Source organism: Carcharodon carcharias, chromosome 18, assembly GCF_017639515.1.
Source record: "Carcharodon carcharias isolate sCarCar2 chromosome 18, sCarCar2.pri, whole genome shotgun sequence".
In the NCBI taxonomy this organism is placed as follows: Eukaryota; Metazoa; Chordata; class Chondrichthyes; order Lamniformes; family Lamnidae; genus Carcharodon; species Carcharodon carcharias.
In genome coordinates, this window is record NC_054484.1 from 33945858 (window position 1) to 33972898 (window position 27041).

A 27041-nucleotide genomic window follows, 5' to 3' on the forward strand; every position below is an offset into this window, starting at 1 on the left:
AATGCCCTGTACAACTGAAGCATAACCTTCCTACTTTTGTAATCAATTACCCTCACAATAAATGGTTGAAATTGATGGCACTGGCATTCGTAACACAGCCAAACAGATTATCAGCCTTTCATTTATTATTCCTCCCAGTACACCAGATGGTAGGTGGCAAGAGCAGGAGTTTCCTGGTTAGCCATACTGAAGGCAGCAATGGCAAACCACTGCAAATACTGCCAAGCATAATCATGGACTAACCCAAAACAAGTCCATGATTGCCAGTGCCCTCTTAAGACATTGTACCTGAAGGAGAAGTGGGTATTCCAGAGTTTGAGGCTGTTTAGGCAACTGAAAGCACATTCATCACTGATGGAGCACTTATAATTGGGAGTGCACAAGGAGTCAGAATTAGAGAAGCACAGGTATCTGTTAGGGTTGTGGGGTTGGAGGAGATTAGAGAGATGGGGAAGGGAAAGGTCATGAGGGGCTTTGAAAACAAGAGTAAGAAATTTATAATTCAGTGGACTATTTTGCATTTTCTGATGTTCAATAAGCCTGCGGTGAGATGCAGCGATTTGCAAAGTACAAAACTTAGCAGTTAGCATAAACTGTGGTTGTGAAATGTTTGATGCAGTGTTGTAAATGTCACTCACTGAATTTACAGGGATGATTCAGTGCAGCTGCTCAAGTCAACCTCCACAGTGAGGGTGGTGGAAAGGAAGGGCTGTCGTCAGCAACCTTTGCCTTTTAACACTGGACTTCCGGATGAGGGTAAGCTGCTTAAATTTGCAATTCTCCATCCTGTCCTCGGGAAAGATTCCGCTATAAATGTTTAACCTTTGCCGGTCCCGATCTGGGAAATAAGAAACCTTTAGCTGTTGTAGTCGGATGTTCCAGCAAGTTCCTGGTGTGTGGATGCAGGGGGGGAAATGGTTAAAGTCTTATTACTTGGATCTCGGTCCGCTAGCAGCTGCTGGCGGAACCGAGTATGCAAAGTATAAATTAACATGGCGTTTAATTGCATCGCCTCCCGGCCACAAGCACTTGCGAAAGCGATGGTGTCACTTGAGCTTTGTGCCCAACTCACTCGGCAAAGGCCGCAAGAAATCGCAGACGTTTCCCCCCCACCCCCAGCTCCCTCAACTCCTGTTCCCTCTCTCTCCTCCCCACCACCCTCTGCTCCTGTCTCTTTCTCACCGTTCACCTCCTGCTCCCTCCTCTCTCTACCCCGCTCCCCTCCCTCCTCCGTCTGCCCCCCCCCCCGCACCCCTCCCTCCTCTGTCTGCCCCCCCGCACCCCTCCCTCCTCCACGTCCGCCTCCCCTTGCCACCCCTCTCCTCCACCTCCCCCACACCCTTCTGCCTCCCCCAGCATCCTCCACACCCTTCTCTCTGCCCCCATGCCCACCCTTCTCGCAGCCTCCCCCCGCATTGCCCGCACCCTTCTCTCTGCCTCCCCCCAACATTCCCTGCACCCTTCTCTCTGCCTCCCCCCCACATTCCCCGCACCCTTCTCTCTCCCTGCATCCCCCGCCCCCTGCTTTTCTCCGACCACTTCATCTCCTTTCCCCAAACCCCCACCTCCCCTTCACCACCTCATTCCTCATGTTTCCTCCTCCCTCTCCCATGTATGGCATACCGTAATGAAATGTATTACTATTGCTCACAGTTGTATTTTGCATTAAGACAATTAATTACTATGTTTAATTTGTTTCCTAGATCAGACTAAACAGCCACCAGTTCCCACAATATTGGTCTTCCTAACAAGGAGTGAAAGTTGCCACAAAATAATATTTAAAACTGACTACAGTAATCTTTACAGCAGTGTTCTGGATAATATCATCATGACTGCAGAAACAACAATGCAATTTCATCAAGCTTTGCCTAAAGTTGTAAGTGTCGCACAAAACCTAAAACATTGGCAAGTTCCATAATGCACGGTTTTAGGTCATGGACCCCTCACAACTGCAATCCAGTTCATTAGCAGCAGTTTTTACAGTGGTCAGCTACAGTTTTCTTTGTTCAATTTAGGACAGAAACTCTGGAAGCTATTAATATTTTAAATGTGGTTACGATATTGGGCAATCACTGCACCTTTCATTTGTTCAAAGACTTCCAACATCTTTATACACATCTTGGATGGGATGCACTTACCTGCCCTATTGGCTACTAATCTAACCCAAAAAAAACTAATACTATATAGGTATTTGCCAAGATTCAAACGGTGGTAAAATTAAACAGCAATAATCTTATTTAGGTAATCCAAAGACTTGATTACCTTACTCCACTTCTAGTTACAAATTGAACACCATCTCCTGAAATGCATTTTACTTTATAGGCTATCATGTGTATGTATATATGCTGCAAAATAAAAGTTTAGTATTCCACATTCATTAGTTTCAAATCTGTCCTGATCCACTCCTATTCCTCCAGATCTCAGGTACATGCGCTATATCCACAAATCGTGTATTGTAATTTACCTGGTTGTCAGAATCTTCCTTTTTTTTGGTTCCTTTCCTTCCATCACTCTGACTTGCTTGCTCTAAAGTTTTGACCTAATTCTCAGTTGCGTTCATGCAGCATTGAGCTTCTTGGCAACTCTTGCACTCTGCCAAACTCTTACCAAGTCCCTCTACAAGTCAGCCTCCCTCTTCTAGGTTCATACTCTAACCCTCCCTCTCTCGGCTCCCTCACCATGTCTACAAGTGGATCTCAAATGCTACCTATGTTGTGCCTCAGCCTCATCTTTTACTCTAGATTGCTGGTCCACAGTTTCATCCACTACACTTCTTCTTGTACACTTCCCTTGTTTACCAAGCCCTTTAGGCTCGCCAGTCTTTGCAGTATCTCTCCTGTTGCTTACTTCTCGTGTTTCCTTTCAGTTTTTGTTCCTTTGTTTACACTTTCCATACTCAGAGTTTCTCCTTCTTGCTTCACCCTGTAGTTGAGTAAAGATTTCCTCAAGTTAAATTTTAGGGGGAGCAAAGCTATTGTCTTCAGTTCTCAGCACAAATTCTGTTCCCTAGCCACCAATTCTATTCCTCTCTTTGGCAACTGCTGGACTATTCACAATCTTGCAATATTTGACCAAGAGATGAGCTTCTGACCACATCCATGGCATCACTAAGATGACCTATTACCAACACCATAATACTGGCCCGCCTCAGCTCACCTGCTGTTGAAATCCACATTCTTCTAGGCTTGACTATTCCAATGGACTCCTGGCCAGTTTCCTATCCATCACCTTCAGTAAACTTGAGACCATCCAAAACACTGCTGCATATGTCTTTACTCACACCAAATCCAATGCGCTCATTGGCCTTAATTGGTTCCCATGCGCAAGGAAATTCTGTCACTAGAAGGATTCAAAATTGAAAAGGAGGAAGTGTTGGATAAACTCTTGGTACTTAAGGTTGACAAGGCACCGGGACCAGGTGAGATGCACCCAAGGATAATGAAGGAAGTAAGAGTGGAAATTGCAGGGGCACTGGCCATAATCTTTCAGTCTTCCCTAGACTCAGGGGAGGTGCCAGAGGACTGGAGAACTGCAAAAATTACATCCCTGTTAAAAAAAAGTTGAAAGGATAAACCCAGCAATTACAGACCTGTCAGTTTAAATTCACTGGTGGGGAAACTTATACAATTATTCGGGGTAGAATTAGTAGTCATATGGAAAAATGTGGGCTGATCAGGAAGAGCCAGCATGGATTTCTAAAGGGGAAATCGTGTTTAACTACCTTGCTGTAGTTTTTTGATGCGGTAACAGAGAGGGTAGATAAGGGTAATGCTGTTGATGTGGTGTACATGGACTTTCAAAAGACATTTGACACAGTGTCACACAACAGACTTGGGAGAAGAGTTAAAGCTCATGGAATAAAAGGGACAGTTGCAACATGGTTACAAAATTGGCTGAGTAATAGGAAACAGGGTAATGGTCAGTGGATATTTGGAGGAAGATTTGTAGTGGAGTTCCCCAGGGGCTGGTATTAGGACCCTTGTTTTTCTTGTTAATATATTAATGATCCAGATCTTGGTGTGCAGGGGACAGTTTCAAAGTTTGCAGATTATACAAAACTTGGAAGCATTGTAAACTGTGAGGAGGACGGTGTCAAACTTCAAAAGGGCATTAGACAAGTTGGTGGAGTGGACAGATAGGTGACAGATGAAGCTCAATGCGGAGAAGTGTGAGATGATGCATTTTGATAGGAAGAACATGGAGAGATTATAAAAATAAGGAGTACAATTCTTAAGGGGGTGCAGGAGCAGAAGGACCTAGGTGTATATGTGCATAGATCATTGAAGATGGAAGGACAGATGGAGTGAGCAGTTAATAAAGCATACAGTATCCTGGGCTTTATCAATAGTGGCATAGAGTACAAGAGCAAGGAGGCTATGCTGAGCTTATTATATAAGACACTAGTTAGACCTCAGCTGGAGTATTGTGTACAGTTCTGGGCACCACACTTTAGGAAGGATGTGAACATATTGGAAAGAGTGCAGAAGAGGTTTACAAGAATGGTTCCAGGGATAATAAACTTCAGTTATGAAGTAGATTGGAGAGGTTGGGACTGTTCTCCTTGGAGAGGAGAAGGCTAAGAGGAGATTTGATCATGAGGTGGTTGGATAGAGTAAGGAGAAACAGTTCCCGCTCATAAAAGGATCGAGAACAAGGGGGCCAGATTTAAATTGATTTGCAAAAGAAGCAAATGTGATGCAAGAAAAAACTTTTTCACTTAGCAAGTGGTTCAAGCCTGGAAGTGTGGTGGAGGCAGGTTCAATTGAGTCATTCAAGAGGGCATTGGATGATTATTTGAATAGAAAATCTGCAAGGTACAAGGAAAAGGCAGGAGAATGGCACTAAGTCATAATGCTCATTTAGAGAGCCAGTGCAGACATGATGGGCTGAATGACCTCCTGCACCATCACAATTCTGTGATTTTAAAATTCTCATCCTTGTTTCAAATCCCAGTGTGGCCTTGGCCTCACGCAGCACCACCACCGCCCGCCCCCCCCCCCCCCCCTATATCTGTAACCTCCTCCGCTCCAATAGCCTTCTTGAAATATCTACACTCAATACTGGCCTGTTGCACATCCCTGATTTTAATCATTCTGCCATTGGCAACCGTGTCTTCAACTGCCAAGGCCCTAAGCTCTGCAATTCCCTCTCTAAATATCTCTGCCTTGCTGCCTCTCCTTCCTCTGTTTGGAAACTCCTTAGAACCAATCTCTGTGACCAAGCTTATGGTCACTGGACCTAATATGACCGTATCTAGCTCAATGTCAAGTTTTGTCTGATAATGCTCATGTGAGGCACCTTGGCAGATCTGACTATGTTAAAGTTGCTGTTGCTAATGCATAGCCTCTCTACATGCTGTTCTTCAATTACACTTTACACCCTCAAGCTGTGCACTTTTTGCCACATTTCCACCCCTCTCACACTATTTAATTGATTGGGCTGTAGTGACACTTTGTCAAGCTGACTTTACTCACTGCTCAAGGCAGGTCACTACTGTGTTGCAACTGAGTGTTTAACTATTTGGGTTGAGGTTTTGGCTTTGCTGGGGTAGCAATTTTATTGTCTTAATTTTGTGTCTGGCTAGCAGCTGAAACTGATGCTGAGCAGAGGAGCTAGGTCCTTAGCTGAAGTTGCCATGTGTAAACCAATAGTTGATAATCAAACTCTAATCATAAATCAAGTCTAGTTTTTAAAAAGTGAAATAGGGCTAAGAAGCCCAATTGTCTGCTTAAAATGCTATTGTTCCTTGCCTGTTTTTAAAATAAAATCATGCTGGAACCTGTAACAATTACAGCAGTCCATCACAGTTTAAATTTCCAACTAATTACTTGACTCATTTTTCATTGAAAAGAAAATTAAATCTGAAGCAATAATATAGTTGTTGACACTCCCACTTCTAAATCAGATTAATTAAACATAGTAGATTTACTCTGGACATATGGAATAATTATGGAAATGAAAATATGATAACCAGATAGTACAGATTATGAAGGTTAATTAACAATTAGATCTGAAAAATGGCTATTTGTTAATAGAACAATAATGTGTAGTGACTAGAAAAAAAATGCAATAAGGTTTGAGTATGATTCTGGCAGAGGTATGAGGTCGAAAACCATATTTAAGAATCCATATTTATGTAATATATTTTCATGTCTGTACTTTTTTTTTGTTGCTGGTGCCCTTGGAACTGTATCCAAGCATGACACAATTCTATAAACCCTCAAGTGCTTACAAAATAAGAGCAAAGTGGAGGACACCAGTTATTTTAAATGTTAATAAAAAAACTGTCTGACTGAGGGTGTTTCTTATTTATTGAATAAATGAAAAATTTATGAGATGCCGTTTAGTGTCAAGAGCTATGCTCTAATGAGACTGGTGATGTTTCATGGTTTGTAAGCTCAACAAACATTGCAAAAAATAACTAACACTCTGCATTTCTCCTTTAGGAACTCCATGCTCATCTCAATACCTCAATCAGCAATACTACCATGGAGAAACTGATACTACAGAAACCACATCTCCACATTCAGCATAACATGACTGTAATCAGAAAAGACCAAAAAAGGACCTTAGAAGAGTGTGTATCTGTGACAATGAGCTTAAGATCATAATAGGTTTTAATAGCTTAAGCTAATTTCTTCTCAAAAGAATAGGTCAAAGTTGATAATATATTGAGGTAGTAGTTAAATACGATAAATAGAGTCAGAAAAATGTTAAAATACAAATTTAGATTGTTTTGTCAGTGGTAATTGAAAATCTACAGGTAAAACTGTATTTTTTTCGTCATTCGAGGGATGTGGGTGTCACTGGCTAGGCCAGCATTTATTGCCCATCCCTAATTGCGCTTGAGAAGGTGATGTGAGCTGCCTTTTTGAACCGCTGCAGTCCATGTGGTGTAGGTACATCACAGTGCTGTTAGCAAGGGAGTTCCATGATTTTGACCCAACGAAAGTGAAGCAACGGCGATATATTTCCAAGTCAAGATGGCAAGTGGCTTAGAGGGGAACTTACAGATGGTGGTGTTCCTATGTATCTGCTGCCCTTGTCCTTCTAGATGGTAGTTGTTGTGGGTTTGGAAGTTGCTGTCTAATGAGCCTTGGTTAGTTTCTGCATTGCATCTTGTAGATGGTATATACTGCTGCTACCATGCATCAGTGGTGGAGGGAGTGAATATTTGTGGATGAGGTACCAAGTGGGCTGCTATGTTCTGGATGATGTCAAGCTTCTTGAGTGTTGTTGGGGCTGTACTCATCCAGGCAAGGGGAGAGTATTCCACCACACTCCTGACTTGTTCCTTGTAGATTGTGGACAGGCTTTGGGGAGTCAGGAAGTGAGTTACTCGCCACAGGATTCCTAGCCTCTGACCTGCTCTTGTAGCCACCGTATTTATATGGCTAGTCTAGTGCCGTTTCTGGTGAATGGTAATCCCCAGGATGTTTATAGTGGGTAATCCAGCAATGGTAAAGCCATTGAATGTCAAGGGGAAATGGTTAGATTCTCTCCTGTTGGAAATGGTCATTGCCTGGCACAAATGTTACTTGCCACTTGTTTGCCCAAGCCTGGATGTTGTCCAGGTTTTGCTGCATTTGGACATGGACTGTTTCAGTATCTGAGGAGTCGCAAATTGTGCTGAACACTGTGCAAACATCAACAAACATCCCCACTTCTGACCATATGATGAAAGGAAGGTCATTGATAAAGCAGCTGACGATGGTTGGGCCTAGGACACTACCCTGAGGAACTCCTGCAGTGATGTCCTGGAGCTGAGATGACTTCCAACAACCACAACCATCTTCCTTTGTGCTAGGTATGAGTCCAATCAGCAGAGAGTTTTCCCCCTGAATCCCACTGACTCCAGTTTTGCTAGAGCTCCTTGATGCCACATTCGGTCAAATGCTGCCTTGATGTCAAGGGCAGTCACTCTCACCTCGTTTGGGTGTTCAGCTGTTTTGTCCATGTTTGAACCAAGGCCGTAATGAGGTCAGGAGCTGAGTAGCCCTGGCAGAACCCAAACTGAGCATCAGCGAGCAAGTTATTGCTAAGCAAGTGCCGTTTGATAGCACTGTTGATAACCCCTTCCATCACTTTGCTGATGTTCGAGGGTACACTGATGGGGCAGTAATTGGCCAGGTTGGATTTGTCCTGCTTTTTGTGTGCAGGACATACTTGGGCAATTTTCCACATTGCTGGTTAGATGCTAATGTTGTAGCTGTAGCGGAATAGCTTGGCTAGGAGCGCAGCAAGTTCTGGAGCACAAGTCTTCAGTACCATTGCCGGAATATTGTCAGGGACCATAGCAATCGCAGTATCCAGTGCCTTCAGCCGTTCCTTGATATCACGTGGAGTGAATCGAATTTTCTGAAGACTGACATCTGTGATGCTGGGAACCTCTGGAGGAGGCCAAGATGGATCATCCACTTCGCCTATTACCCACAATCACAGGGAGTTTTAGAGAGAAACCATCAGATTCTCAAAACCATGATTAAGACCTATTGCCATGAATTGAGACAAAGGATTAGATTTCCTATTTGCTACCAAAGGTTCTCCAAATGAATCTATTTGATATAGTCCATTTGAATTGATCTATGATCATGAAATAAGAGGTCCATTAAAAGTGATTAAGGAAAAGTTTCTAAAGCAGAAAGACGAATCCTCCATATTGGATTACGTGTCCATGTTCCTAGAAAGATTCACAGGCACATGTAAAGGAGCACGCGAGCATTTGAAAATTTCCCCAAGCAAAAATGAAAGAATGGAGAGACAAACATGCTACAACTAGAACGTTCCAAGCAGGCGATGAAGTATTAGTATTATTACTTTTGCAGGGTGAACCCCTGAAAGTGAAATTCGGTGGCCCCTAAAAGGTAGTTAGGAGAGTTAGTGAAATGACTTTTCTGATAGATACTCCTGAGCATAGGAAGGAGAAACGGTTATGTCAAATAAATATGCTAAAGCAATATCATCGCAGGGAAGATGATGGGAAAGAGCATGTATTCCAGGTGGTAGGAGTAATGGAGGATGACAGAGACATTAAGAGTAAGGTAGAGGAAGAAGTAGACAGTGCACAGAGCGAACCTCCTACAATTCGACTAGCCAATATGAAAGTACTGGGACAGTTAGACACTGTGTTCTCATATTTAGAGGAAGGACCACAGGAAGGTCTAATAAGGTTACTTATGAAGTAAAAGGGAATTTGTAGGGATATACTGGATGTACTACGTTAGCTAGACATGATGTTAACGTAGGAGATTCAATACCAATAAAACAACATCCTTATCAGCTGAGCCCAGAGAAACAAGCTCAGGTAGAAACAGGGATCCAATAGATGCTAGAAAATCAATTGATTGAGCCCAGCCGAAGCAGCTGGAGTTCACTGGTAGTGCTGGTTCCTAAGCCGGATGGATCAACTAGATTTTGTATAGACTATCGGAAAGTGAATGCAGTAATGAGGACAGATTCATACCCAATTCCTCGATTAGAAGATTGCATTGATAGGCTTGGCAGTGCCTCATTTCTTTCTAAAATTGATCTATTGAAGGGATACTGGCAAGTGCGATTAATATCAAGGGCTAAAGAAATATCTGCCTTTGTTACATCAAGTGGATTGTATCAATGTTGAGTCATGTCATTTGGGTGTAAAAATGCCCCAGCTACATTCCAGAGAATTATTAATCAAGTTGTAGCTGAAATACATAACTATGTGGTTTATTTAGACAATGTCGTAATATATAACACATGGGAGGAACACGTAAAGGAATTAGAGGACCTGTTTAAGCAATTGCAGTCAGCTGGCTTAGTCATAAATCAGGCCAAAAGCAAATTTGCAGAAGTAAGGGTTACTTACTAGGTCACATTGTAGGACAAAGGTAAGTGTTGCCAAGAACAGCAAAAGTAAACGCTCTAATAAAATTCCCCATACCTAAAACTAAACGAGAAATCATGAGGTTTTTGGGAATGTGTGTGTTTTATAGGAAGTTTGTGCCTAACTTCAGCACATTAGCTGTTACCAATTTGTTAAGAAAACAAGCAAAAGTGGTATGGTCAGCAGAATGCCAAGCAGCCTTTGAAAAGCTGAAGGCAATCTTAATAAATAAACCATTGTTGGCCACCCCTGATTTTACCAAATCTTTTAAAATGGCAACTGATGCTAGTAACTTGGGGGTAGGTGCATTCCTATTACAATATGATAAAATAGGGATAGAGAAACTGGTGGGGTACTTTTCCAAGAAACTATATCAATATCAGAGAAAGTACTCTTTGGTAGAAAAAGAAACTCTAGCATTGTTGTTGTCACTTCAACAGTTTAAAGATTATGTCCAACACTATAACATAGAAACACTAATCTAACTGACTATAATCCGCTGGCATTCATCGAAAAGTTTGAAACTCAAACATGTGAGACAGTTCAGGCGCAGTCTATTGTTTCAACCACTCAGTCTAAAGATTATTCACATTGCCAGCAAAGATCATGGACACTTTGTCCCTGGGTGTAAAATACTAAAATAAGTCAAAGGGGTAAGAAATGTTGAAGATTGTATAAGAGGAAGGATGAATAGAAGTAAGTCTTGTGTTTTGTTGTCCATGTGTCACATACCTTGTGATGAAACGCATTTTTGAAATGGCATTTCATCTCTTTTAAGGGTGGAGGCTCGTAAAGAACATACATTTTTATTTATGTTGGACTGTGAATTAAAATTACAATGGCTGTAGCTTGAAAGGCATGTCCACTGGAACAGTGTGAGGGATATATACAATGTTGCTGTTCTGGACCAGAGTGTGTCATGAAAGACAGGATGATGCCAAGGAGAAGTCTGGTCTAATGGGGAACTGTCTGACAACAACGTTTTAATTGGCTCCTGACCCACTGAATCATGTAGTCTGGAATTGGTGCTATTGAACAGTTTTATCTCATCCTTAAAATCCATGTTTTTGTGTGTCTCATGTGTGTGTGATAGAGATTTAAGAAGGGGTAAAATTTAGGTTATAGAGTTAGAAATTAGCAGTTCATATTTCTTTTGCCATTGGTTAAAGACAATTTGTTCAATAAACAATTATTTACTTATTAAGCTTGCAAACCTGGTGCTCATATTCTGTTAAACTAAATTAAACAATTAGGTGGGTTGACCAAACTTCTTCATATTTGTTGCGGCTCAGGGAGCAGCTGGGCTTAATATTGCAGCACACTATCCCCAGTGAGTCGTGACATCTGTCTATCACTTGCTGCTTATGCTGTTTGGTATGCATGTAGTCCTGTGTTGTAGCTTCACCAGGTTAACGCCTCATTTTTATGTATGCCTGGTGCTACTCCTGGTGTGCCCTCCTGCATTCTTCATTGAACCAGGGTTGATCCCCCGGCTTGGTGGTAATGGCAGAGTGGGGGATATGCCGGGCCATGAGGTTACAGATTATGTTTGAGTACAATTCTACTGCTGCTCATGGCCCACAGTGCCTCATAGATGCCCAGTCTCGAGTTGCTAGATCTGTTCGAAGTCCATCCCATTTAGCATGGTGATAGTGCTACACAACATAATGGAGGGTATCATCAATGCACAGATGGGACTTCGTCTCCACAAAGACTATGTGATGGGCACTTCTACTTATACTGTCATGGATAGATGCATCTGCGGCAGGCTGGTTGGTGAGGATGAGGTCAAGTATGCTTTTCCCTCACCACCTGCTGCAGACTCCACCAACTTGGTCATGAGCCACTCTTGGTGATGGACATTGAAGTCCCCCACACAGATTACATTCTGCACCCTTGCCAGCCTCAGTGCTTCCTCCAAGTGATGTTCAACATTGAGGAGTACCAAATCATCAGCTGGAGGGGAGGGGTGTGCAGTGGCGGCAGTACATGGTAATCAGTAAGAAGTTTCCTTGCCCATTTTGATCTCATGCCATGAGACATCATGGGGTCCAGAGTCGATGTTGAAGACTCCCAGGGAAACTCCCTGGATTGTAGCCCAGGAACGGTGATGGTTGTCTGTAAGCTATGATTCCATGAGTGTGACTGTTGCTCGACTACTCTGTAAGACAGCACTCCCAATTTTGGCACAAGCCCAATAACTAAGTGGCTTATTAGGCCATTTCAGAGGGCATTTAAGAGTCAGGCACATTGCTGAGAGTCTGGTGTCACATGTAGGCCAGACCAGGAAAGGATGGCAGATTTCTTTCCCAAAGGATATTAGTGAACCTGATGGGTTTAACAACAATCGACAATGGTTTCATGGTCATTAGACTTTTAATTCCAGATTTTTATTGAATTCAAATTTTACCATCTGTGCTCAAATCCCCATGGTGGGATTTGAACCCAGGTCCCCAAAGCATTCCCCTGAGTTTCTGGGTTACTAGTCCAGTGACAATACCACTAAACCACCGCCTCCCCTAACTGTGTCTCATAGTGCCATTGTGTTTTATTAACATTTTTCTGAATAGGGTTTGCTATATTTGGTGGTGGGGCAAAGGGAATTTCTTCTGCTGTCTTAGTAGGTATATGGACTGTGTAATATGGTACTGAGAAATATAGATAAGAAAGCCCCAGTTGTCTTGCAGGACAATTTCACCATCCTGACTTGGAAATATATCGCTGTTCCTTCTCTGTCACTGGGTCAAAATCCTGGAACTCCCTAACAGCACTGTGGGTGTACCGACACCACATGGACTGCAGCGGTTCAAGAAGGCAGCTCACCATCACCTTCTCAAGTTCAACTAGCGATGGGAAATAAAGACCGGCCCAGCCAGAGGAGCCCACATCCCGTGAATGAGTATAAAAAAAAATACTAGTCTACAACATTGTCCTACAAGACAGCTGGGGCTTTCGTATCTATATTTCTCAGTACCACATTACACAATGCATTTACCTACTAAGACATCAGAGGAAACTCCTTTTTATGTTACATGCCACTATCCGTGTACCCATACTGCTTTATAACCAGCTACTTGGAGGTGCAAGAGACCAACCAGGTTGACATTTCCTTATTTCTCTATGGGGAAATATCGTACTTCTCTTGCATACTTCTCCTCGGTAACTTGGTTATGATTGGGAATTCACTATAAAGAAATTCACATTCTAATCTGTGTCTTAAGTATCTTTACATTTTACTTTCACATTGAGGCAGTGCTGCCCTATACCTACTTTTGGTTAGATAACATGTAAAGTATCTGAATTAGTACAGATATTTACATTTGTGTTCAGTATACTTAGATATTTCCTTAAGAAATATAGAGTACGCTAAGTTTGGATAAATGTTGTATTGATGCGAAGCTCTCAAACTTGTTAACAGTCCTGGTGTAAGTGCGACCTAAAATTGGGGCCCCACCTGACAGCAGTTCAGGGCCAGATCAAATTTTAACTCTCCTATACAAATTCAGTGTTTCTATGAAGCAAAAACTGCTTGACACTGACATTAGACCTGGAGAGTAAATGCATCCCGCAAGTGAAATTAAAATTACTGAAAGTAATTAAGTTTACCCATTTATCTTATAGTTATGTTGCATTTTTTTCTTTCACAGTTGCTTTGAGATGTTTAAAATAATTCATCAACTAACTGACAGTGTTGAACACATTTTCATGGTAAATAACATTTTTACTTTCTGAACAGTGAACTGAAAGATATTCCAAATTAGATTTATGATGCTTTATATTGATATTCCTAGTTCATGATACCAAACATGATTTTTTTATGAATCACTGGGATTCCCATGGAGTGGTGTTGAGGAGCCCCTGGGCTGTGTAGTAGTTCTATCCGCTCAATCACATGGCTGGAAGGCCTAGCCAATTTTGAGGACCGGGTCTTAATTGCATGTTGGTGGGTTGCCCACACACACAAATCTCTGACAAGTATTCCATCATTTTGCATCTCCACTATTTCAAAGTGAAAGCATCTTTATAGTATAGCATACAGGCACCCTCACACAAGTTGCCTGCTAACTGGAAGCAATTATAGCGCAATTTATAACGTTTCAGTAGTCCTCATTTGTAAGTTCTGTTATTCAATTTAAGTTTCAATAGCAGCAGTTTCATCTGTGACCTTCAAAAATGCTGGCAGCACCTGCAGAACATCAAGAGCAAAAGTTCCACATTGCACTTTACATTGTACTAGAGGTACTAGTGGAGCAGTTGCTAGAGAGGAGCCACGTCCTCTTCCCAATTGCGGTCCTAAAAGGATGTTATTGAGATGATGAGTGCATACAGCAGTAACCCAAGGATGTATGTCTATAACACGATATGTATATTTTCTTTTCAGGTGGCAAAAGAGGTCATCAAAGAATTTGCAGCTGATGGAGTGAAATACCTTGAGCTGCGGAGCACACCACGAGAGGAGAGCACTACAGGTAGTACCACGTGATTATATGAATACATTAAAATTAGCAGAGATCTGTTATATATTTTAGTGGGAAAAAGCCCTTTGGTGATGCTACTGACATGATGCATATATTGTCGACATAGGAACTTAGGATTTAGGAGCATGAGAAGGCCATTCGGCGCCTTGAGCCTGCTCCGCCATTCAACAAGATCATGGCCGATCTGGTTGTGGTCTCAACTACACTTTCCCGTCTGCTCCCATTACTCTTGAACCCCTTGTCTATGAAAACTACACACCACAATTAAGCACTTAAAATAAAGTCAGTGCACAAAGACTAGCACCTTCATAGAGCGACAAGAACACAAGAAATAAGAGGAATAGACCATATGGCCCATCAAGCCTGCTCCACCATTCAATAAGATCATGCTGATCTTGTGCTTCAACTCCAATTTTCACCTGCTCCCCATATCTCTTAATTCCCTGCGTGACCAAAAGTCCGCCCATCCCAGCCTTAAATGTATAAAAACATAAATGACTAAAGATTGTTTGAGTTATTATGATAGATTTTTAACTTACTGCATGGGCATAAAACTGATTTTGCGGATGGGTAGTCCGTTCTTGAAATTAACCGATTATTACTTGCAGCAAAAGCAACTAAAATTAAATTCTTGTAATTTGTATAACAAGTGGCTGATTCACAATGCCTTGGTAGCAAGTTGAATATCTACCCCATAATATCAGCTCCTGTATTGTTGTCTACTCATAGATAATGGGTTTCTACGCATGCATAGTGCTTCAATCTCAACATGAAAATCCCAAGAAAATTTTAATGTTAGGAGACTGGTTGATTGTCTAATAAAAATATTAAAATTGAAGATTAAAAAATTTCCTTTTAATCCAATGCATTTTGCATTTAAACTTTTAAAAACTTGACTTTACACTGAACTACAGTTATGCAGCATGAGTGTGAGGCCAAAATGGCGAGATAATCTATCGCATTTGGTCTTACAATTCTTCCTCAAACACAATTAAAGTGCTTTCACAATTGAATTGCAGCACAAAATTTGTTCAACCATTTTGCCTTGATCCAAACAGAAATGGTTAAATAAAACTCAGGCCTTTTTATTTATGGATGTATAATATATCTATGGAACAAACGTATGACACTGATGTTATAATAGTAACTGAAATTCTATTCTTTGTCAACCACTCTTGTAGTTTATACAATTAATTGAATTACGACTTTGTCAGCCATCTATTACCCCATTTTAATTTCCTTCAGTAAATATACAGAGTATTATGGTAGAAAAGCATACAGATCATTTGAATGACTTCATCTTTTAATCTTGAAAGTGAATGCCAGAAAGTATAATGAGATGCCAGATAAACCTGAATTTCCTGTACAAATTGTACTTGATTCACAGCCAAACTCTCCTTTTGTTTCCATGTTTTAGTTCTTGGGTTAATGGGCTGGATTGGGTTGGCAGGCAGGGAGGGACCTTAAAATTGGGTGCCATGCCATAGTCGCTGTTCCTGTCCCAGTTTTACCAGTGGCAGGGAAAACATTGAGAGGCCTGTCAGCCAGTGAGTCAATTGAGGCTCTTAAGTGGCCAATTAATGGCCACTAAGGGGTTTCATCCTGCCATTGGCATTTTACCAATGGCAGGAGAGGGCTGTGCCAAGCATGCAGATTTTACTGGTCAGGCTGGTGGCTGGCCAAGGGGCATGCCTCCTTTACCAGCCCCTTCTGCCCATCAGAGGCCTTCCCCCCCCCCCGCCAACCCCTGGTCTTTCCATTTCTGTAAATCACCCCCCGATCCCCCGCTCTACACACTGCACCCCCCAACCCCTCACCAGGCCCTGCCAGCCTTCAATATTAAATGACTGCAGGGTGAACTAGCCAAGCAAAGGCAGGCTAGCCCATGACTTTTATGCTCCTAAAAATCCAGCCTAATATTTCTGAAAACCAGTTCTGCTTTTGCCCTGATGAAATGTCCAAAATTAACAGTCCAATAAATAAAATTTTAAAGATCATCTAATCTTAGAGAATAAAAATATTTGCTTTGAAAATCAGATTTAAGCATTCTCAGCTGCCACCTTTGCCCCTATCCTGAACGTTATATCCTGGCAATGGAGCTGTTGGTTTCAGTGCAATAATGCATTTTAGAAATAAGTGCTATGACGAAACCCCAGAGGGTGTTGCACTAGTTTTCAGATACTGGTACCATGAGAATACCTCGGTTGGGCAGTGCTCTGCTGAGAGATGGCAACTGTGGAGAACTCTGCAAAGTATTAAAGGTTATATATTGGAAGACAAGCAATGGAAAGCGTAACTCTGTTTATTAGGTAATATTAGTGGAGAGTGTTAAAATTTAGAATGCTCATTCCAGTAAAATAAAGAAATAGTACATAAATGTACTCCAGAAGATTCTATCTAAATTGTTATTCCAGTGCCCTTGCACATTCCATCTGCCTCTGAAAAATCATACAGGATGGTGCCTGTTACTGAACTCATTAACAGCTAAAGAATGGTCTAGAGAAATTGAGAAAGAAAAGATAAGACTACTTATTTAAGAAAGTGGAAAACAGGATGCTTAAAGGGTGAGTCAGCCTCGCCCATGCCAAGAGGACCGTTTTATTATGTACACCAAAAGGCAAACTGCCAATCTTGATCAAGATGTGATCATTCAATGATAAGTATGCCAAAAACAGCCATTTTCATAAAATTCTTGTCAAAAGGTAGGGTAAGTAAGTCAGTGTGACATAATGTGAATTTGGCTTCATCCAAGTAAGGCTGAACACAAAAATTGTAACTCGAGTTTGTTTGCCCAATTGAGTTTACTTGCTTGCAAGTACAGAAGTTTAAACAAATTATTGGTTTGTGAGCATATTTATTGTTGATTTAATCTTTCATAACTAGGTTGAATAATTAACAATCCTAGCATTTTAATGCTTCACACAGGAATGACTAAGAAGTCCTATGTTGAAGCTATACTTGAAGCTATAAAACAATGCAAACAAGAAGGTGTGGACATAGATGTCAAGTATGTGAACTTTTTACTATTCTCTGTTGACCTCCTGTGGTTATGTTCATGGGTACTCTGGGATCTCAACGTAACGGGTATTGTGAAGTAATGTAAATCATAATGGTTAGCTGCAAAAAAAAGAGTTGTTTAACTTACTTTATCCAACTTCCAGAGTGAGTACTTGAGGGTGGCCTTAAAGGGACAATAGGCACATCTTTAGATTAAATAGAAGCATATTGTCACGAGAAGTATCTTTATCATAGAATGGTTACAGCTCAGGAGGCCATTCGTCCTGTCATGTCTGCTGGTTCTCTGAAGGAACAAATCACCTAATGTCATTCTCCTGTCTTATCCCCATAACCCTGCAATCTTTCCCTTTTCAGATAATGATCCAATTTTCTTTTGAAAGTCTCAGTTAGCCCTGCCTCCACCATAATCTCAAGCAATGCAGTCCAGATCCTAACTACTTGCTGCATAAAGTTTTTTTTTCCTATTTTGCCATTGCTTCTTTTGCCAGTTACCTTAGATCTGTGCCGTCTGGTTTTCGATCCTTCCACCAATGAGAACAATTTTTTCCTACCTACTCTAATCCAGACCCTCATGATTTTGAATGTCTCTTATCAAATCTCCTCTCAATCTTCTTTTCTCCAAGGAAAACAGTCCAACTTCTCCAATCTTTCCACGTTACTCAAGTTCCTCCACCCGAGAACCACTCTTATGAATCTTTTTTTGTTCCCTCTCTAATATCTTCATATCCTTCCTAAAAAGTTTGGTGCCCAGAACCAAGACTCCAGTTGAGACAGAACCAGTGTTTTATAGAGGGTTATCATAATTTGCTTACTTTCATACTCTATGCCCCTATTGATAAAGCTGGTCTCTAGTTGCTTTTTTGAACTTTTTTAAACAAGGATATAACATTTGCAATTCCCCAGTCCTCTGGCACCAGCCCTGAGTCTAAGGAAGATTGGAAAATTATAGCCAGCACCTCTACAATTTCCACTCTCACGTCCTTCAGTATCCTTGGATCATTCTCATCCAGGGTGCCTTCTCAACTTTAGGTACGGACAGTCTATCCAATACCTCCTCTTATAAATTTTAAATCTTTTAGGTGTCTGAACCTAGCTCATTTGACCATGACCTTGCAGTATCTTCTTTCTTGGTAAAGATAGATTCATTTAATACCTCAGCCATGCCCCTTGCCTCCAAGTGTAAATCTCCTTTTTAGGTCCTAAATCGGCCCCATTCCCCCTTACCACTCTTTTACTATTTATATGTCTATAGAAGACTTTTGGATTCCTTTTTATGTTAACTGCCAGTCTCAATTCATACTCTCTCTTTGCTTCACTTATTAGCTTTTTCAATCTCTCTCTGAACCTTCTATATTCAGCCTAGTTCCCAATTATCCACATGACATCTGTCATGAGCATACTTTTCCTCCTTCATCTCTATGTCTTTTGGTTGGAACTACTTGTAAAATTATTCTATGTTACATTTATTGGTCTACTCAATCTTTCTAAATATTAGTTTGGAAAGCAAAGATATAAAGGATGTACATACAAACATATGAATTAGGAGGAGTAGGCTACTCAATCCCTTGAACCAGCTCCCCCATTCAATAAGATCATGGCTGATGTGATTGTAACCGCAAACCCATATTCACACCTACCCGATAACCTTTCACCTCCTTGCTTATCAAGATCTATCTACGTCTGTCTTAAAAATATTCAAAGACTCTGCTTCCACTTCAAGATAAAACTCCTCAACTCTGTCTTAAATTGGTGACCCTTTATTTTTAAGCTACTTATAGATTCACCCACAAGAGGAAACATCCTTTCCACATCCACCGTTTCAAGACCCCAAAGGACCTTACACTAACCCCCAAACACAGTTATCAGCCTCTGCCCCATGCCCCCCCACCCCACTGTGCACAGAGGCTCAGTAATCAGCCCCTCTTCCACCATCTCATCCTACACACACAGTAAACCAGCCCCACTTCCGCTACCCCATCTTCCTCTGCCGCCACCTGCTCTTTTGGTCTAGTTGCCAGTGCCTGTGAAGCAGAGTCACCAGCCTAGGATAAGGAGCCTATACTGCAGACGGACAAGAGAAGAAACAAGTTTGAAGCTGCCATTCACCTTCCTGGCTCAGCCACATGACTTCCTATTTTCTTCCACACTCAGTCAGTGACTGAGTTATGTTTGCCTGTGCCAAATCAGCACACAAACATTCTGGGCCCACACAACAATCACCGCTAGCAGTGCGTCCTAAGGTTAAAGGATACTTTGGGCTCCTGGTCCACCCCATTGCTGCTTTGCACACCAATCCATTGGGTCCAGTGCTGTCCCTCCAGACCACAGTCGCCATTGCTGCTTCGGGGTGGGGGGGGGGTGGTTTCTGCAACCCCATTGGGGGTCACAACTCAGAGTTTGGAAACTGCTGCCCTCAGCTCTGAAATTCCCTCCCTACACCTTTCCCAACTCTCGGCTTCACATTCCTCCTTTGATACACCCTTAAAGCCTATCTTTTTGACCAAGCTTTCGATCATCTGACCTAACATCTCCTTGAGTAGTTCAGTGGATGCATTTATTGTAATCTTCCCAAATTCCACAGATTGTGGAAAGGTCCCAGCAGATTGGAAAACTGCAAATGTAATACCTCTATTCAACAGAGGGGGACAGAAAGCTGGAAACTGTAGACCAAATAGCGTAACATCTATCATTGGGAAGATGAAAGAATCCAGTAATAAAGAGATAGAAAATCATAATACAATCAGGCAGAGTTAACATGGTTTGGTGAAAGAGAAATCATGTTTGACGAATTCATTTGAGTTTTTTGAGGATGTAATAAGCAGTGTGGATAAAGGGGAACCAGTAGATGTAGTGTATTTGGATTTCCATACGGCATTCGATAAGGTGACACATAAAAAGTTACTGCACAAGATAAGAGCTCACAGTGTTGGGGGTAATATACTAGCATGGATAGAGGATTGGCTAACTAACAGAAAAATAATGAGTTGGGACAAATGGATCATTTTCAGGTTGGCAAACTGTAACTAATGGAGTGCCACAGCGATCACTGTTGAGGCCTCAGTCATTTACAATCTATATCAATGTCTTGGATGAAGGGACCAACTGTATTGTAGACAAATTTGCAGATGATACACAGATAGATAGGAAAGCAAGTTGTGAGAAGGATACAAAGAGTCTGCAAAAGGATATAGATAGGTTAAGTCAGTAGGCAAAAAATTGGCAGATGAAGTATAATCTAGGAAGGTGTGAGGTTGTCCACTTTGATTGGAAGAATAGAAAAGCAGAATATTACTTAAATACAGAGAAACTGCAAAATTCTGCAGTACAGAGAGTTCTGGGTGGCTCTGCAGATTAATCAAGAAGTTAATTTGGAGGTATGGCAAGTCTTCAGGTAGGCAAATGGAATATTGGCCTTTATTGCAAGGGGGATGGAGTATTAAAGTAAGGAAGTCTTTCTACAACTGTACAGGGCATTGGTGAGATCTCGCCTAGAGTACAGTTTTGTTCACCTTACTTAAGGAAGGATATACTAGTATTGGAAGCAGTTTAAAGAAGGTTCACCAGGCTGATTCCTAGGATGATGAGGAAAGGTTGAGATGTTTGGGTTTATACTCACTGGAGTTTAGAAGAATGAGAGGCGATATTATTGAAACATATAGGATTCTAAGGGGGCTTGACAGGGTAGATACTGGGAGGATGTTCCCCCCCATGGGGGACATCTAGATCTAGGGAGCACAGTTTAAAAATAAGGGATCTCCCATTTAAGACTGAGATGAGGAGGAATTTCTTCTCTCAAAGGGTCATTAGTCTTTGGAATTTGCTTCCACAGAGAGCAATAAAGGTTAGATTATTGAATATATTCAAGGCTGAGTTAGACAGATTTTTGATCTACCGGGGAGTGAAGGGTTATGGGGTTGGGTAGGAAAATGGAGTTAATGCTACAAACAGATCAGCCACAATCTTAACAAATGGCAGACCAGGATTGATGGGCTGAATAGCATACTCCTTCTCCTATTTTTATGATCTTAATGATGTCATTTTTTTACATAATTTTCCTGTGAAGCAGCTTTGAATGTTTTACGATGTTAAAGGCAATATATAAGTTGTTGTAAATTAATTGTCTTAAAATGTGGGAGCAATATCAAACTAGCAATATTAATTTTTATTTCCCTAGATTTCTTTTATCCATTGATAGAAGAGGCGGGCCTATTGTTGCTATGGAAACTGTAAAACTTGCAGAAGAATTCTTTGCATCCACTGATGGACTGGTAGTTGGCGTGGATCTAAGTGGGGATCCTGCAGTGAGTAACTTATTTCTCAACCCTAATTCAGAAAGGCAGAGTGCAACATCTTCTCTTAATAATTTTCTCAGGGTCTTTCTACATTCATTTATCTAATCATTTATTAACATAGATTTGTAGACAAGACAACTGGTACCATAATCTAACTACGCTCAAATGTGTCAATGTGTATTTGTGGTATATTCACAACACAGTTCAGTAATGAAGTATCTTTTACATATATTTTAATTATTTAAACTTTATATGGTCAGTAAACAATTAGAATAACTTTTGTAAAGATAATTTTAAGCTTGTGTGAACATTCTATAAATCTACATTTGTTAAAATATCTTTGAATCCACAAATTATGAAGTAGTGGGATTCATTTTGAAATTAATAAAAATTATTAGCAATCAATATTTAGAGGTATAATATCAGATTAGTAGATGCAAATGAATAAATGACTTTGCCTCCCATAAACTGCACAAAACTGCAGATGTAAGTGACTCAAATTGTTTATCTTACAATGCATTGGTTTCCTTGGAACAGTATAAGATTATCAACTGTTCTTGTTTTCCTTTTTAAGGTAGAACATGCCAAGAATTTTATTGCCCCACTTCATGCAGCTAGAAATACAGGACTTAAGCTTGCTGTGCACATGGCTGAAGTAAGGAGTTTATAAATTTGGAACAATACCTATTTTGGATATATTCTATAATTGAATATGCATGATTATTGTTCAAATTTTAATCTCTGACTGCAGTTACACGTATGAAAGTTTAATTATTATAAGTGTGACCAATTTTGCTCATCATGAATGCACTTAAAAATGCTACATCACAAAGTATTAACAAACTACTTTTATCATCTTTTAAGATTCCCCATCAAAATGAAGAATTGGAAATGTTTCTTGGTCTTCCTCCAGATAGGATTGGCCATGGTACATTCCTTCACCCTGAAGTTGGAGGTTCAGAACATCTGGTTGACATCATTAGCAAAAATCAAATACCCATCGGTAATGAGATTTATATTCTTCTATTGAGACATGCAAAGGATTTACAGATTAAATATTGTTATCCTTAATATATCTTATTGAGAGAAAAAATTGTACAATTTTTTTTTTAGGAAACTCTGGGATATGATAAACGGTAACCTCTCCAGTGCAGAATGCTTAGTACCAAGTCATTTCTAGCTTTTGAAATTTCTGGATTACACAATAACATTAGAATGCCTAACTACAAGTGTGCGGGCTGGAAAATACCGTAAATATAAAATATTTACCTGAAACATAAAAAAGTGATAAATTTTATTACTGCTTAATAATGTTTTATTTTATTTCTGAAAACACTGTGCCCCACAGTAAGGAGTTAAACATTATCTTTACTGAGTCCATGCCTTCTCAATTTGTTGCATTGCCCGAACAGTCGAGAGGTGAGTCCATGAATTGTTTAGGTCTGCTCAAAACATTTTTGGACAACTGGTGTTTCCAAATAATAGATTTCTGGACTGAGAAGTTACAGTGTATATTGGTTTTGTGTTAATCAATGTCACAAGTAACATTTGCGCCACACAAGTGCCAGGCAATGTCCATCTCTAAACGAGAAAGAATGCAACCATTTCCCCTTGGTATTCACCAGCATTGCCATCTCTGAAACCCTCACCGTCAACATCCAGGAGGCTACCAATGAGCAAAAATTAAATTGGATCAGCCATATTGATACTACAGCTCCAAGAACAGGTCAAAGACTGGGAATTCCTTTGGCAAAAAACTCACCTGTTTCCCAAAATGTGTCCACTATATTCAAGGCACAAGTCAGGCATGTGATGGAATACTCCCCACTTGCTTTGATGAGTGCAGCTCTAACAACACTCAAGAAGCTTGACACCATCTAGCTGCACACTTAATCGGCACCACATCCACCAATTTAAGTAGTCACTGTCTCCACCATCAGCTCAAAATGGCAGCAATGTATACCGTCCACAAGATTCACTACAGCAACTCGCCAAGACTACTTGGACAGGACCTTCCAAACTCTTAACCTCTACCACCTAGAATAATAAGGGCAGCAGGTGCATGGGAACATTGCCACCTGCAAGTTCCCCTCCATGCTGACTTGGAAATGTTTCACTGTTCCTTAACTGTCGCTGGGTCAAAATTCTGGATCCCGCCCCGCCCCCTTAAAGCCCTGTTGGTACACCTACACCAAATGGACTGCAGCGTTTCAAGAAGGCAGCTTACCACCACCTTCTCAAGGGCAATTAGGGATGGGCAATAAATTCTGGCTGTGCCCACATCCCATGAATAAATTTTTACATTTTTTAAAGATTCACTCTGCTCTTGCGATACTTCAAATTATTCCTGATATCATGGGATCTTTTACATCCACCTAAGAAGGCAGATGAAGCCTTGGTTTCATGTCTCTTTTGAATGATGGCCCCTCCAACTGTGCAGTACTAGAGATGGGCAATAAATGCTGGCCTAGCCAGCGACATCCATATCCCATCAATGCATAAAAATGTACTCCCTCAATACTGCACCGAGGTGTCAAAGAGAGAAAATGAAATGGGAGAAAATGTCTTAGCACACTCCGAATTGCCTAATGAGTGAAATCCTTTTCTTAAAAAAAAAGCACAATTAGAATGTCTGACCAATTTACATCATCTATTTTCCAGAGTTTTGTATGACATCAAATGTCAAAGGACAAACTGTCTCTTCATATGACCAACACCATTTCAAATACTGGTACAATCGTGGACACTCCTGTGTGGTTTGTGTAAGTTCAGTTACATTTTTCTCTGCTACTAAAGTATTGAAAGTGCTGAAATATAAAAGTAACAAAGATATTCAACTTTTGTAAAAGACTTAATGGGTTAGTGCATTGTTAGTGGAATGAAACTATACTGATAATTTTGGACCAATAGATCTGCAAGGGTACTTGCTGCCCCCTGTCATTCAATTCTTTCCTTCACATGGCCTGATAAAGTTCAGATATATAAATATCATACAAGGAACACCTAAAGCCTAGAGTTAATTTCTTAAGCTCATCTCATGGGTGTCAGTTTGGCTCAGTTGGTAGCACTTGTTACGGAGTCAAAGGGTTGTGGTGTAGAATCATATAACATTATAGGACAGAAGGAGGCCATTTCGCCCATGATGACTGTGCTGGCTTTTTGAAAGAGCTATACAATTAGCCCCATACCCCTACTCTTTGCCCATAGACCTGAAAATTTGTCCTTCAAGTATTTATCCAATTCCCTTTTGCAAGTTATTATTGAATCTAATTCCACCACCTGTCAGGCAGTGAATTCCAGGTAATAATAACTCAGTGCATTTCTTTCTTCATGTCGCTTCAGTCTTTTGACAATTACCTTAAATCTGTATCCTCTTATTCCTGACCTTTCTCCTACTAGAAAGGATTTCTCCATATTTACTGATTTTGGTCACCTCTGTTAAACTTCCCCTTAACCTTCTTTGTTCTAAGGAGAATAACCCCAGTCTCTCTAGTCTTGCCACATAACTGAAGTGTTTCATCCCTGGTACCTTTCTAGTAAATCTCCTCTGCACCCTCTCCAAGTCCTTGACATCTTTCCTAGATGTGTGTGCCTGGAACTGGCCACCGGACTCCAGCTGAGGCCCAATAGTGTTTTAGAAAGGCTTAATATAACTTCCGGTAGAATTGCCAACTCTGGTCAAACTGTATTATGGAAATTTTACCACACAATCTCTCTCATCTGCAAATACCCCACATTCAAGACATTGATTACTTGATGTGAAACTTCTCACAGTAATCGTTTAATAACAGTGACCAAAATATCCATATACCTCTGCACGTAATTGAACATGTGGCTTTGCCAATTAGGGCATACATTAACCAGGACCATGCTACATCCTGATTGCATTTCTGCCTATGTTTGCATGTCTGCTCACAACAAAAGGGAGCAGAAAATGCCCTTATAATTTTTTCACAACATCAGAACATCCCAATTAAGTATATATTTGAAGTATAGCCATTATTTGTAATGTCGGAAAATTTGTGATATAATAAATATCGGCCAGGACAATAGAAGCACTTTCTTACTCAACTGACTGTGTGAAATATTTTGGCTGGGAATCTTCTGTATGCAAGTATTATATTTGGGTGATTGATGGTAAATAACTGCTGTTTCAGGTTTATAATGATTAGTGTATATGCTGATATAACTTTGATAGGCTGAATAAAATGCTGTTTCATATTTAAAAGTTTTGTTTTAATGTAGTTCCAAACATACATACTAGGAACTACGAGTGAGATATTAAATGGGCAAAACGCGCCTGTTAATGATTTAATATCAATGTTGAAACAAATGCTTGTTGTAAGTATTCCCCTAATTGCTCCTTATAAATCTGGCCTCCATTGCCATTAAACATCTATTTTCAACTCATCTGTAGTAGTCATTATATTCAGTGCAGTTTATAATGATGTTGTAGGATATAACAGAAAGCAAATGAGAATAAATGCATGTATACTAATCTAATAGCTAACAAAATGAGGCATTTAAGTTGATAAAATTTATCAAATCAGCTAGATGTGTATTTTTGTGCATTTGAGAAACTAATTGTTGCTGGTTTTTTTCTTCTCCCCAGACTGATGGCAAAGGTGTTTTTGCTAGCAACCTGTCCCAGGAGTATCAGATAGCAGAGGCAACATTTAACCTTTCTAAAGCTCAGATATGGGAGCTCTCTTATCAGAGTATTAACCACATCTTCGCTCCAGAGAGTGTAAAATGTGACTTGAAGAAGCGATGGAATGACCTGAAACCAGAACTATTTAACCAAGGCTAACAAAAGATCAAGTGACACGGTCAATGATCTTGTTGGTACATTCACTGAGTTTTGTAATCAAAATATCCACATTTTAAGGAAATAAAAATGTTGCTCTAGCCCTTTCATCTCAAAACAATTAAATTAATGTGTATCTTCTATTTTGAATATGATGCTTACATTTTGAATCAAAAACCATGGACAAGTTATTCCATTTCTTTCATATGCGCTTTCAAAAATTCAAGAGAGATAGCAGCAACAAGAGAATCAATGGTAATCTTCATACTGGTGAGTCAGGCTAGTCAGTATTGACAGAAATGGCCTAATTATACATCAGAATGGCCTGAGTTTAAATGATCGTCCTAAATCAAGGATTTGGGAATTTGTTTATTTCGGATTTTCTTTGTGAACAACTAAGGATTACTTAAGCAAATATAAAATATATAGAGCATGATGAACAGGCTTCTGGAATATTTGCAAGACACAAGTTATGAATTTTGACAAAAATCTCATTAAGCATGTGTTACGTATTTAGATGACAAGCACTTGGCTACAGATAGACAGTGGACTAATATGGCTACTTAAGCAATTAGAAAATGCTG

The 27041-nt window shown here is 40.4% G+C and overlaps 2 protein-coding genes across 6 annotated transcripts in view; one reads left to right on the forward strand and one right to left on the reverse strand.

Moving 5' to 3' along the window:
• chd1l (chromodomain helicase DNA binding protein 1-like) overlaps positions 1-27041 on the reverse strand; it is a 107862-nt gene that overhangs the window by 57737 nt on the left and 23084 nt on the right. The window lies entirely within an intron of this gene.
• On the forward strand, positions 679-26558 carry adal (adenosine deaminase-like). Of its 4 annotated transcripts, none has more exons than XM_041210724.1 (11): positions 679-756; positions 1704-1876; positions 6447-6577; positions 13510-13570; positions 14244-14331; positions 17266-17347; positions 21533-21659; positions 22225-22305; positions 22515-22653; positions 24312-24412; positions 26263-26558. In XM_041210724.1, the coding sequence occupies exons 2-11, from the start codon at positions 1829-1831 to the stop codon at positions 26458-26460; spliced, it is 1056 nt and encodes a 351-aa protein (XP_041066658.1). In that variant the 5' UTR covers positions 679-756; positions 1704-1828; the 3' UTR covers positions 26461-26558. The 4 variants fall into 4 exon arrangements, 3 of the variants coding, with proteins under 3 accessions (XP_041066658.1, XP_041066656.1, XP_041066657.1); XR_005945781.1 differs by lacking the exons at positions 679-756; positions 26263-26558 and adding exons at positions 836-892; positions 22764-22900 and having other exon boundaries at positions 24312-24395; XM_041210722.1 differs by lacking the exon at positions 679-756 and adding an exon at positions 836-892.